Source organism: Lycium barbarum, chromosome 11 (genome assembly GCF_019175385.1).
Source record: "Lycium barbarum isolate Lr01 chromosome 11, ASM1917538v2, whole genome shotgun sequence".
NCBI classification, from domain to species: Eukaryota; Viridiplantae; Streptophyta; class Magnoliopsida; order Solanales; family Solanaceae; genus Lycium; species Lycium barbarum.
In genome coordinates this window covers 9,441,026-9,454,086 of record NC_083347.1, presented here as the reverse complement: position 1 = coordinate 9,454,086, position 13,061 = coordinate 9,441,026, and the positions used below count along the sequence as shown (strand labels likewise).

Sequence of the window (13,061 nt, the reverse complement as noted above, 5' to 3'; positions counted from 1 at the left end):
AATTATGAGATTTGAGCAAAAGCTGCTGAATTCCGCCGAAACCGTACCAAATACCATCATTTAAAAAGTAAAAAGTTCAGCCCCCAGAGTTATGGAGCAATTGCAAAGACGGACTAATAGAACGCAGCCATGGGAAGCAGTACAAAGTGGACACCGAGAAAGCGCTTAAGAAACATACTCTGCAACCTGAGGGCCTCTAATCTGACGACACTGTAACTGGTTGTGAATCAGTATGAAGTGTCCAGCAAAGTGTTACCGGAGGACAGCTTTCCCCCTCTGATTCTGTATTTCCAATAATTACAACTCAAGCAATGTGAGAACACAAGCTAGAAATCACGTCGAATATCAATGGAGCTCAAAAAGAGTGCATTTGCGAAAACAAACTATCCAGCCACATGATGAAATACAGATATGATATTGATACAAGATAGCAACACAACCAAATCTATGCCGAGTACAGTTCAAAAGGTGGAATGTAACAAAACCACCTTAAACCTATCTTCCTTTTCAATTTCAAAGCTACAATGAGTTCTCTGGTGATTTTTCCATTGAAAGTAGAGGCTGTCAAGATACAAGAAATAGGGGGGAAATGTAATTAAAACACAATGAAAGATGAAAATGCTAAACAATGGCTTTGGACTAACAAAATATCTGGCCTCAGAACATTACAGTAAAATAGAAAGTACAAAAGTCCTCTGCTGCAATTTTAGATACTCTTTCTGGCAGGACTAGGTAAAGTTCCACAATGCACAACAGGTCTTTAGCCATCCAACTATAGTAATCACCCTGCACACCTCTTCAGTCAATCTTCACTGATGCAAAAAGATAATGCACAAAGTAAAATGATGTGAGGAAGCCAATAGTGCCAGTTGAAAGCATGATTGCGACTGCCATTATCAAAGAGTAGCCAAGGTAAAGTATAGCTGATACTGGGCCACTCAAGCTCTGAAGGTCAAAAATCAAGTAGTTGATGGAGTACAGGAACACATATAGAGCAACAGAACCTGATGCATAGAATGCTTTCCACCACCACATCCAGTCCTCCACACAAAGATGCATATAAGTGAGCACAACTGAAACTTCAGCACAAACAGTAACCAACAAGAGGAGGACAATAAGCAGAAAACCGAAAACATAGTAGAATCGTCCAAGCCAAATACTAGAGAGGATGAAGAAGAGTTCAATAAAGAGGGTTCCAAATGGCAGAGTTCCAGCACCAAGAACAAGAAGCCAAGAGGGATACTTGCGTGCAGGGATCTCCCTAGGAATCTGGTTAGTCCGCACAGGATATGAAATAGGCTCCGCTCGAGTGCCGAGGTATCCTCCCAAGAGGGTGAGAGGCACTGAAATACAGAACCAGAGCGATATGAGAATGAAATACAATGAGATGGGGAGTGCGCCAGTACTCCTGCTTCCCCAAAGGATGAAATTCAGCACAGTGAGGATGACAAAGACTATCCCAGGAAAGAAGCATGCAGTTGACCATGAAACAGATCTCCAACCTTCGGAAGTACCCTTTATTGTTCTCCAAGCACGCACACTAACATAACCAGCAGCAATTCCCAGAAAAAGATAAAGCAATATCATGCCTGTTAGCAGCATTCCTCGTGAAGCTGGTGACATGAAACCGAATGCAGCGAAAACAATAGTGACAACTGCCATTCCAGTTATTTGAACCCCATCTCCAATCATCACACATAGTAACTTCGAGTGATTTGGCTCTCTAAAAACATCACCCACCACAAGCTTCCAACCAGAAAGCTCCTCATTCATCTGTGCCTGAGCCTCTTTATCCAGTTCCTCATACTTGGTCAAATCCCTTCTAACTGTTCTCAAAAAGATAACAAAAACAATACCAGCCAAGAAAAATATTACCATCAAAGAGTTGAGAATTGAGAACCAATGGACTCGGGCACCATCCATCTTCAGATAAGCATCCCATCGAGATGGCCATCTAATATCACTTTTAATAAATTCAACCTCATAAGTGAAAGACACTCTTTCTTGCTCTCTTATTATTTGAGACTTTTCAAGATCCAGTGGACAATTTATTGACGAAGTGTTGTCATACATATGGAGCTTTATCATCTTTTCTGGCTCATACTTGACACTGCATGGAACCACCTCAAAACCAACAATCTCAAAACCAGACGCTTTACTCTTATCAGTCTCTGAAATGACACCCATACCTTCTTCACCAGTACCAATTATCTGAACTCCAGCACCCTCGTACTCGTGAATTAGAACCCTGAATTTAAGGTGGTTGATTATGTAATCATCGTTACTGTTTTGTGGTGAGTAGCCAACTGGAAACCCCGTCCACTGAATTTTGAGCCCATTTTGGTTGGCATATCTCAAAGCAGGCAAATTATCGAGAATCATGTTAACCTGATACAGATCACGGGTCCTCTGCTTCAAGAGCTTTACCTCATGCTCATTTAGGGGTGAAGTAGTACACAGGTAAATAGACTCATTGACATTCATCCTAAATCTGTAGGGGGAGTTGTCAATCTGATCTCCCATGAGCAACTCTCCTAGATTCTCAGCACTTTTCTTGACTCCACCTGGAGGCTTACAGTAAGGAAGACTATAGTAGCTGAATGGAAGTTCAGTTTCAATCGAAGTCAATGAATTCACTTTGACTAAGATTTCATCAGATGGTGAATATGTATGCATGTAGCTTCCTGGAAGATAAAACCCATTACTGGCCTGACCAACGAGAACGACATAGATGAAAAAAGCCCAATATCTCCTTGTTGAGATCAATGGGGAAGCCATTGATCAACAAAAACACCGATCGCCTGAAAACTAGTTCGATCTAACCAAAAATACAAGATCTCCGTAGATTATTCCAGGAACCCTGAGATAAGGATCCGTGTTAGTAATCTCTCTAAAACTTGATAAATGAAAAATAAAGAATCAGAAAATATTATGCTTCCTCCTAAAGGTAAGGGACATTTACACCTCACATTATATCCCCTATCCTATTTTTACTTTATTTAGTTGGAAGTATGATTGAGAGGTGAAACAAGCAAGAGCCATAGGGATTATCAAAAAGGAAGGTTTTACCAGCTATGAGAATAGAGATATATCTACTAGCATTAATGCCAGTCAATGTAACACAATTACTTCATCCGTAGACTAAAATAAAATGCAGATATAAATACCAATTAGGCCCTTATGAGCAGGGGCGGATCCAATGTATCCGTACTGGGTTCATCTAAACACAGCACTTTCGACGCGACGCATAAATTTATGTGTAAAAACTCATTAAAATTGCAATAAATACTAGATATGAACCCATAATTTTAAAAATATAGTGGGTTCAATGCTAAGAATCTCAAGTATTGAACCCATAATATTTAAATCCTAGATCCCCTCTGCTTCTGAGCAAGAAACAAATTCATATCACACTGATCATATTAGCGAACATCTTACTGAAACTCACAAGTATTACCGTACATACTGAATTTGCAAATAAGTTAACCACTCATTACGCAACTAAACACGCACAAGATCTAGAAGCGAGAGAAGCAGAAGAAAATGAAATCCAGAAGTAAGACAAATCACTCTAACCAAATCCAACTAATACTAGTAGTACAACGGTTACACTAAGCGGTTGCAGATCCACGTAAAACAAGTGAACGCTCGCCAATACTCAATTTTATTTATGTAAAAACAACAACCACACCTCAACCCAAATATATATTTTTTTTTAAATCGCGTATTTATACTACGTCCGCGCTCATTATCACAAAGAAATAGTCAACAACAACAACAACATACCCAGTTGGATCCCACAACGTGAGGTCTGGGGAGGGTAAAGTGTACGCAGACCTTACCCCCACCTTGGAAGGTAGGGAGGCTGTTTCCGAAAGACCCTCGGCTCAGAAGAAAACAAGGAAAACAAGGGACAAGAGTCAGATACGGACAAGCAAATCTACAAAGAAATAGTCAGCGTGAAAATAATCCAAAAATCCCAAATTACTATGTCCGCGCTTATTATCACAAAGAAATAGTTAGCGCGAAAATAATCCAAGCCTACTAATTTAAAATACCAAATCCACCTCTACATACTGGATAAACGCTTTCGACTATTAACAGAGCCAAAAAAAAAAAAAAATATATCACATAGATCTTATTACTGAACAGCTTAACAGCAACTCAAACATATTACTTACTATATACATATCGAATTTAATGATTTGGAATTTAAAAAGGAAACAACTATTCACTCAAATCTAACTACACATAAGATCTAAATCAGAAGAAAATGAAATCCAGAAATAACTCAACTAATGACAAACCAAATCTAATGCTAGCATGAACAGATCCACCTCATTCACTCAAATTATATATACATAATTTTATATTAAGACATATATAATAATTATATGCCCTCACTCATTGTAATTAAAAGGAACAGTGAGTCCAGTAGCTAGTAAATTAAAATCCTAGATCCGTTTCTGTTAATACTAAATACAGTTATCCCGACTATTAATAGAAAATAAATAATCGTTAAAATTAATTGAAGTAGATCTATAAATAGCATAAGAAAGCAATAAATTGTTACCGGAAAGTGAGAAATGACGATGGAATGGAAGGGTAAGAGAGTCGTCAAGTGTAATCTTGCAATTAAAAGTAAAAACAGTTTGCGCGTGTTATATATGTGGACCTATGATCACGTGAGTTACAATCCAGGATTTTTAGATCTTATTGTTGTACTTAATTACTCATGATGCAACCTCGATTATTCTGTAGATCTACGCTCTTCTACACTTGGGGAAATTTTATTTATTTTTAACTCTTCTATTGTAATCTGTGAAATGTGATGGGCTTTCTACACTAAAAAGCCCATGGGCCTTTTTTTTTTTTTTTTTTAATGCATGCCCTCTAACACTCCGGGGAATAACGTGTGGTGTCACTAAAAGTGTCCGATCTTGAATTTTTGTTCTCGCTTAATAAAAAATTTAAATAATGACCTTCACTTGAAAAAATTAACTGGGAAAAACTTTTGTTGCCCATGAGGCATAAATTCTAGTTTTTGCCTGTAAGGTCGATTGTGTGATCAATTGAGTAGGTTCACTGTCTCGAAATATCCTTAACTTCAGCCTTATACGCACAACTAATATATGACCACAACTTATGCTCGATGGGTGATGAAATACCTTCCATGGTTGCTCAAGAAGGTTCTAACTATGTTGAAGAAGACGGACAAAACAAGAAGACACAAGTTCAAGAATTTCGGACATAACACAATTGGGCTCTCTGAACATTACATGTTATTGGGCTCATATTGAACTTGGCCCCATCTTGGGCCCCTGGTACATACAAACTGAACTATTTGTTCATCAGCCCAACAAATGTGATACATAGTATAATTAGGATACACTCTAGCATACAATGTAAATAGAACTTGAATGAGACAAAGTTGGTTAGGATAATTTGCAGATTTACTTTATTTATTTACATTCCTTGTAAAGTATAGAATTTACATTTCCAATCCTTAGTCTAGCAGTATAAATAGTTACAACAGTGTATACAATAAATCAGAGAAATATACAAGAGAAAATTTCCAATTGTGTTTGTTTGATTTCTCTCATTTCTTCATGGTATCAGAGCAGCTCTAAATATAGATCTGTTTTTCAAATTTTTCTCTCTTTTTTCAACTTCAAGATGGGAGAAAACACTTCGTCCAGTCAGATCTCGAGTGGATCTGCTGAGAAAACAACATCTGATGTTGTTCCTCCTAATCACCCCTATTATTTGAATGCCTCAGATTCACCCGGAATGAATTTGTTGAATGTGAGTTTTGATGGATCAAGTTATGGCAACTGGAAAAGGGGAATGTTGATTTCACTATCAGCTAAAAACAAATTGTGTTTTATAAATAAGAAATCTAAAATTCCAGATGAAAACCCACCCCTTTTTGACCAGTGGAGAAGATGCAATGACATGGTCATTGCATGGTTGTTGAACTCTTTGACGAAAGATATTTCTGAAAGTCTTATTGTATTCACAGACAGCTTCAGATCTGTGGAATTAATTGGAAGAGATATGGTCAGCCAGATGGTTTGAAATTATTTCAAATACAAAGGGACCTAAACAACATTACACAAGGTACAAGTGATGTTGCAAACTATTTCAACAAATTAAAGAAGCTATGGGATCAGCAGAGAGTTATCAACACATTTATGAACTGTACCTGTGATTGCAAGTGTGGAGCAAAAGAACATAATCACAAAATGAATGAGGACATCAAACTTATGCAATTTCTCATGGGTTTGAATGAAGCATATTCAACAATTAGGGCAAATATCCTCATGATGAAACCATAACCTAACACAAGTCAGGCTTACTCAATCTTGCTAAATCAAGAATCACAAAAGGAGGTGCATTTTGGGAACATGTCTACACCTGAATCATCTGCTTTTAGTGTCAACAAATCGAATAATCCTAGGAATTTTAACTCTAAGAAGGAGAACCCACAGCCTTCTTACCAACAGTCCCCTAATCCCAGGAATTTTCAGCATAACAACTCTGGTAACAACTTATTCTGCACCTATTGTAAGAAGACAAATCATACTAGACAAGGATGTTATAGGTTGATAGGATACCCACCGGATTTCAAGTTTACAAACAAGCAAAAGAAGTCTTTCAACAATGCCAGAGCAAATGCAGCAACTGCAGTTGAGGACATGAGTTCAGGACCTATTCCTACTTCACAAGAAAGGAATGCCATTATCAGTGATGGTCAAGGAGCTAGAATGAATGGGAACAACAAACCTACTAGTTTTAATATTCAGAATTTTTCTAAGGAGCAATATGAACAACTCATTCATATGCTCAGATCAGTACAAAATGGAACTGGTACAGAGGAACAACACAGTGCAAATATGGCTGGTATTTCTGCCTTTTTTACAGCCTACACTTCCTATCTCATAAAATTTCAATCAAGCCCCTGGATAATAGATACAGGAGCCTCACATCACATGACTTTTGACAAAACACTTTTTCACAATTTCAAATCACTGCCTAGTCCAATTTCTGTCACTTTACCAAATTCTTACAAGGTCACAGTCAAATATGTAGGAGATGTTAGTCTAACAGAACATATTACTTTAGTTAATGTTTTTTATGTGCCTTCTTTTAAGCATAATCTTTTCTCTATGAGTCAGTTTGTGTAGGAAACTGAATTAGAAATTCTTTTCACTAAAATAGGGTGTTTCATACAGGGCCATACAATGCAGAGGAGACAGATTTTTGGTGAAGCTGTTGGAGGTCTGTATTTGCTGAAGAATGACACATCTACATCTACATCAAGTCTTTCCAAGCCCCCAGTCTCTTTAAATAGCAAGTCTAGTTCATTTTCTGCTGATAGTCCTGTAGTTTCTAGTGTTGAGTCTTTTCCTTGTTTACCAAGTACTATTTCTAGTGAATGTACTCCTACTTCCATTAATGAAATGAATTTCAGTTCAGAAAACACTTCTTCTAACAGACTTTGGCATTTTAGATTGGGTCATTTGCCTTATGCTTCATTGAAAAATATGCATGGTATTAAATTGCAACAGTCTAAATTCCATGATTTCCCCTATGATATATGTCCCATGGCTAGACAATCCAAGCTACCATTTCCTACCAGTAACATTACTTCACATGACTGTTTTGACATGATTCATATAGACACATGGCGACCCCACAAAACTCCAACTTATAAAGCGGAGAAATACTTCCTTACTATTGTTGATGATTTCTCTAGAACAACTTGGACTTATCTCATGTCTACAAAATCAAATGCTTTCCCAATTTTGAAATCCTTTTTAGCCTATGTTGAGAGACAATTTGGAAGGAAAATTAAGGTTGTGAGATCAGATAATGCCTATGAATTGGGGTCGGGGACTTTGCTTACAGAATTTTTTTCTTCTCAAGGGATTGTGCACCAAACATCATGTGTTGCTACCCCACAACAAAATGGGGTAGCTGAGAGGAAACACAGGCACCTTCTAGAGATATATAGGGCACTTATGTATCAATCTCATTTAAAACCAAGATACTGGGGGGAAGCCCTGTTAATGGCCACACACATTATTAACATTCTCCCTTCTAAGGTTCTTAACCATCTCACACCCTATGAGAAACTCTTCCACAAGCCCCCCAATTACACACATTTAAAAACCTTCAGTTGCTTAGTTTTTGTGTCAACATTGTCTGCAAATAGAGACAAACTATCTCCAAGAGCTATCCCTGGAGTATTTCTAGGGTATCCATTTGGAAAAAAGGGGTATAAGGTACTCAATCTTATTATCAAACAAGTCATTGTTAGTAGAGATGTAAAGTTTTATGAATCCATCTTTCCTTTTGCCCACACTGTGCCTATGTCACAACTCTTTCCTGGTTCTTTTAAGTCTAATATTTCCATCCCTCTTGATCCTACAGTCAATTCCCCTGCTTCACCTACTGATTTCTCTAATTCATCTCACTCACCTGATGCTCCCAGCAATTCTTCCCCTCTACCAGTATCTAGTCCCCTATATACACTTCGCCTCAATTTAGTCCCTCTCATTCTTCACCCCAATCTCCTGATACTTCTCTACATCATTCTACCTCTAACTCACCACGTACTCTTTCTCCTATAGTGGATGTGTCATCTACAGTGCAAGACTTACGCAGAACAACCAGAAAATCTGTTTTTCCCTCTCATGTGTCTGATTTTATATGTGATAATGTTTTTTCAGTCATTTCCCCTAACCCATCTACTTTACCCCTGATTTTTTTTTCCTTTAAATTTTTAAGCACAGAAAACCAACAAATTTTACATTCCATTGAGAAGATCACAGAACCAGTTACTTACCAACAGGCCATGTGCCATCCTGGTTGGAAACTTGCCATGGATGATGAAATCCAAGCTCTCATCTACTTGGGAAGAGGTAGTCCTGCCCATAGGTAAGAAACCTTTACCCTGCAAATGGGTGTACAAGGTAAAATTGAAGTCAAATGGTGATTTAGAAAGATTGAAAGCTCGTTTAGTTGTACGAGGTGATATACAGCGTGAAGGGATCGATTATAAAGAAACATACTCACTTGTTGTTAAGATGACCACAATATGGTGCATTCTTGCAGTTGCAGTAAAAAAATCTTGGCCTTTTTTCAACTGGACGTGAACAACGCCTTCTTACACGGCGATTTAGATGAAGAAGTGTTCATGCGTTACCCTCCTGGCATGACACCACCTTCTCCCTCACATGTAGTTCGTTTAAGGAAATCCCTTTACGGGCTCAAACAGGCATCGCGCCAGTGGTATGCAAGGTTATCTTCCGCCTTGGGAACTCGGGGTTTCATTTCGTCGTTGAATGACTATTCTCTTTTTTACAAGTCTTCTAGGAATCTGGTCACCGTACTCGCAGTATATGTTAATGATATACTCTTGACTGAGAACAATCAACAAGAAATCAGTGAGCTTAAGGTTTTTCTCAACAATGAATTCAAAATCAAAGATTTAGGCGTTGCCAGTTATTTTCTTGGTATGGAATTATTGCACTTACCAGATGGATTGTTTGTGACTCAACGGAAATTTGCCATGGATCTTCTTTTGGAATATCCCGTTCTCCCTTCCCACCCTACTTCCACTCCCTTGGACCCTACTCTCAAACTCACCATAAATTTCGGTGACCCACTGCCAAACCCCACTGTTTACCGTCGTTTGTTGGGTCAACTCAACTTCCTCACGCACACTCGTCCGGATCTTGCTTTTGCAGTCCAGACTCTCAGCCAATATATGCAAAATCCTCATACTGGTCACCAGGCAGCTTTTCATACCCTTCGCTATCTCCGTAAAGATCCAAGCTTGGGACTCTTTATGAATTCTTCTCCTTCTGTTCAAGTCCTTGGGTTCTGTGATGCCGATTGGGCCTCGTGCTCCGACACTAGACGCTCCGTAAGCGGCTTCTACATCAGTCTCGGTGATTCACTAGTGTCTTGGAAATCCAAGAAACAACCGGTTGTTTCTCTTTCATTAACAGAATCTGAATACCGATCTATACGTCGTTTAGTCTCCGAGATTTCTTGGATCGTTCGTCTTCTCTCAGATCTCACCGTCTCACCTTCTCTTCCTGTTCCTCTACACTCTGACAACAGATCCGCCATACATATTGCAAAAAACCATGTCTTTCACGAACGAACAAGCACATCGAGCTTGATTGTCACTTCGTTCGTGAAAAACTCCTTGGTGGTCTTATCTTTCTTTCTTTTCTACCTTCTTCCTCCCAAATCGCAGATCTGTTCACAAAGGCTCTTACCGGTCCTCTTCATCGTTATTTTCTTGCCAAGCAGGGTATCCGATCACCGGACACCAACTTGAGGGGTGCTGATGAAATACCTTCCATGGTTGCTCAAGAAGGTTCTAACTATGTTGAAGAAGACGGACAAAACAAGAAGACACAAGTTCAAGAATTTCGGACATAACACAGTTGGGCTCTCTGAACATTACATGTTATTGGGCTCATATTGAACTTGGTCCCGTCTTGGGCCCCTAGTACATACAAACTGAACTATTTGTTCATCAGCCCAACAAATGTGATACATAGTATAATTAGGATACACTCTAGCATACAATATAAATGGCACTTGGATGAGACAAAGTTGGTTAGGATAATTTGCAGATTTACTTTATTTATTTACATTCCTTGTAAAGTATAGAATTTACATTTCCAGTCCTTAGTCTAGTAGTATAAATAGATACAACAGTGTATACAATAAATCAGAGAAATATACAAGAGAAAATTTCCAATTGTGTTTGTTTGATTTCTCTCATTTCTTCAATGGGAAATAAAAACTTTGCCTAGCAAATTTTCTAAAACGGAGGCTACTTGTTAAATTTTTATTAAGAAGGGCCAAACAAGACCAACCTTACGGAGGCCACTAGTGGACTTTACCTATCATTTCCACGATTGCCCTTCAAAGGCACTGGTCTTTAACTTTTGCCCCTCAAATTGGTGGCCTTTAATTTTTTCGCTTCGCTTAATACCTCGAGGTCCGGGGTTCAAACACCGGCTTAATTAAAAAAAAAAACGCAAGGCAGAGTTTCGTAACAAAATTAGGCCTCTTCGGGCAAAAGTTAGGCCTTAGGCAAAGTTTTGCAAAATTTCAACTGAATTAAAAAAAATTGTCTTAATGCACTTAACATTTTTGGTCATTTAAGTTTGCCACAAGTTAACAAAAATGGTCCCTTAACTATAAGGGTTGGTTAAAAATAGTCCCTTAAGTATGCACTAAACAGTTTTGGTCCTTTAAGTTCGCCAAAAGTTAACACTTTTAGTCTCGACCAAATATTCATCGAACTCTGTTTGTTAGATTTAACGAGACTATGAAAAAAAATTAGCGAGAACTCACATTTAGAGGTACACATTATTAAAGAAAATGTCAAATACATCGGGACAAAACCGATGGACGTTAGTCTGTTATAGGGAAAAATCAAGGAAAACACCAACAAACTTGATAATGTCAGAAAATAGTGTCTCAAAACACAAAGACCGACGGACTCAGTAGATTAAAACCGAAGGAGTCCATCGGCAATTTAAAATACACCAGACTTCAGAAATAAATTAGAAATAGCAGAAACTATAAAAATTGTCACTACTAAAAACAAGTGAAAAAATGATGAACGGAAATCTATGGATAAAATTGAGCGACACTATTTTTTTTTTAATTTTTATTGCTTTTTTATGAAAGCCAACGGACGTCCCTCAATTATTTTTCAGGAAAAATGCGCGAAAACTTTTTTTTTTTAAAAGAATCACTATAATGGAAGTATTTATTTTTATACCGAGTTTCAGTAAAAACGAGTCTGGTGTATTTTACATAGCCGATGGACTCCCTCGGTTTTAATCTACTGAGTCTGTCGGTCTTAGTGCTTCGAGACACTATTTTTTAACATTATCAAGTTTGTTGGTTGTTTCCTTGGTTTTTCCCTATAACGGACTAACGTCCGTCGATTTTGTCCCGAGGTATTTGGCCTTTTCTTTAATAATGTGTACCTCTAAATGTGAGTTCTCGCTAAAAATTTTTTTCCATAGTCTCGCAAATCTAACAAATAAAGTTCGATGAATATTCTGTCAAAGACTAAAAGTGTTAACTTTTGGCGAACTTAAAGGACCAAAACTATTAAGTGCATACTTAAGGGACTATTTTTAACCAACTCTCATAGTTAAGGGACTATTTTTGTTAACTTGTAGCAAACTTAAAGTACCAAAACAATTAAGTGCATAATTAAGGGACTATTTTGAACCTACTTTCATAGTTAAGGGACCATTTATGTCCTTTTCTCCTCTTTTACACTTGGGGAAGTTTATTTTTTAACTCTTCTACTGTAATCTGTGAAATGTGATGGGCTCTCTATAATAAAAAGCCCATGGGCCTTTTTTTTTTTTTAATGCATGTCCTCTGCACTCCGGGAATAACGCGTGGTGTCACTAAAAGTGTTTGATCTTAAATTTTTGTTCTCGCTTAATAAAAAATTTAAATAATGATTCACTTGAAAAAATTAACTGGGAAGAACTTTTGTTGCCCATGAGGCATAAATTCTAGTTTTTGCCTATAAGGTCGATTGTGTGGTCAATTGAGTAGGTTCACTATTTTGAAATATCCTGAATTTCAACCTTATACGCACAACTAATATATGACCACAACTTATACTCGATGGGAAATAAAAATTTTGCTTAGCGAATTTTTTAAAGCGGAGGCTACTTTTTAAATTTTTATTAAGAAGGGCCAAACAAGACCACCCTTACGGAGGCCACTAATGAACTTTACATGTCATTTCCACGATTGCCCTTCAAAGGCACTGGTCTTTAGCTTTTGCCCCTCAAATTGGTGGCTTTTAATTTTTTCCCTTCGTTTAATACCTCGAGGTCCGGGGTTCAAACACCGGCTTAATTAAAAAAAAAATCGCAAGGCAGAGTTTCGTAACAAAATTAGGCATCTCCGGGCAGAAGTTAGGCCTTAGGCAGACTTTTGCAAAATTTCAACTGAATAAAAAAAAAATTGCCTTAATGCAAAGCCTTCAA

The 13,061-nt window shown here is 37.8% G+C and overlaps 1 protein-coding gene across 1 annotated transcript; it reads right to left on the bottom strand.

Annotated features, from left to right (window-relative positions):
• Window positions 1-396: 396 nt before the first annotated feature.
• On the bottom strand, window positions 397-4,783 carry LOC132620310 (transmembrane 9 superfamily member 12). The gene is made up of 2 exons (XM_060334979.1): window positions 4,574-4,783; window positions 397-2,860 (listed from the first exon to the last, which is right to left on the bottom strand). Exon 2 carries the CDS (start codon window positions 2,776-2,778, stop codon window positions 799-801), a length of 1,980 nt encoding a protein of 659 aa, XP_060190962.1. The 5' UTR covers window positions 2,779-2,860; window positions 4,574-4,783; the 3' UTR covers window positions 397-798.
• Between the last annotated feature and the right edge of the window lie 8,278 nt (window positions 4,784-13,061).

Coding starts and splice junctions, on each gene's coding strand:
- LOC132620310 (XM_060334979.1), bottom strand. CDS start 2,778: ATGGCTTCCCCATTGATCTCAACAAGGAGATATTGGGCTTTTTTCATC.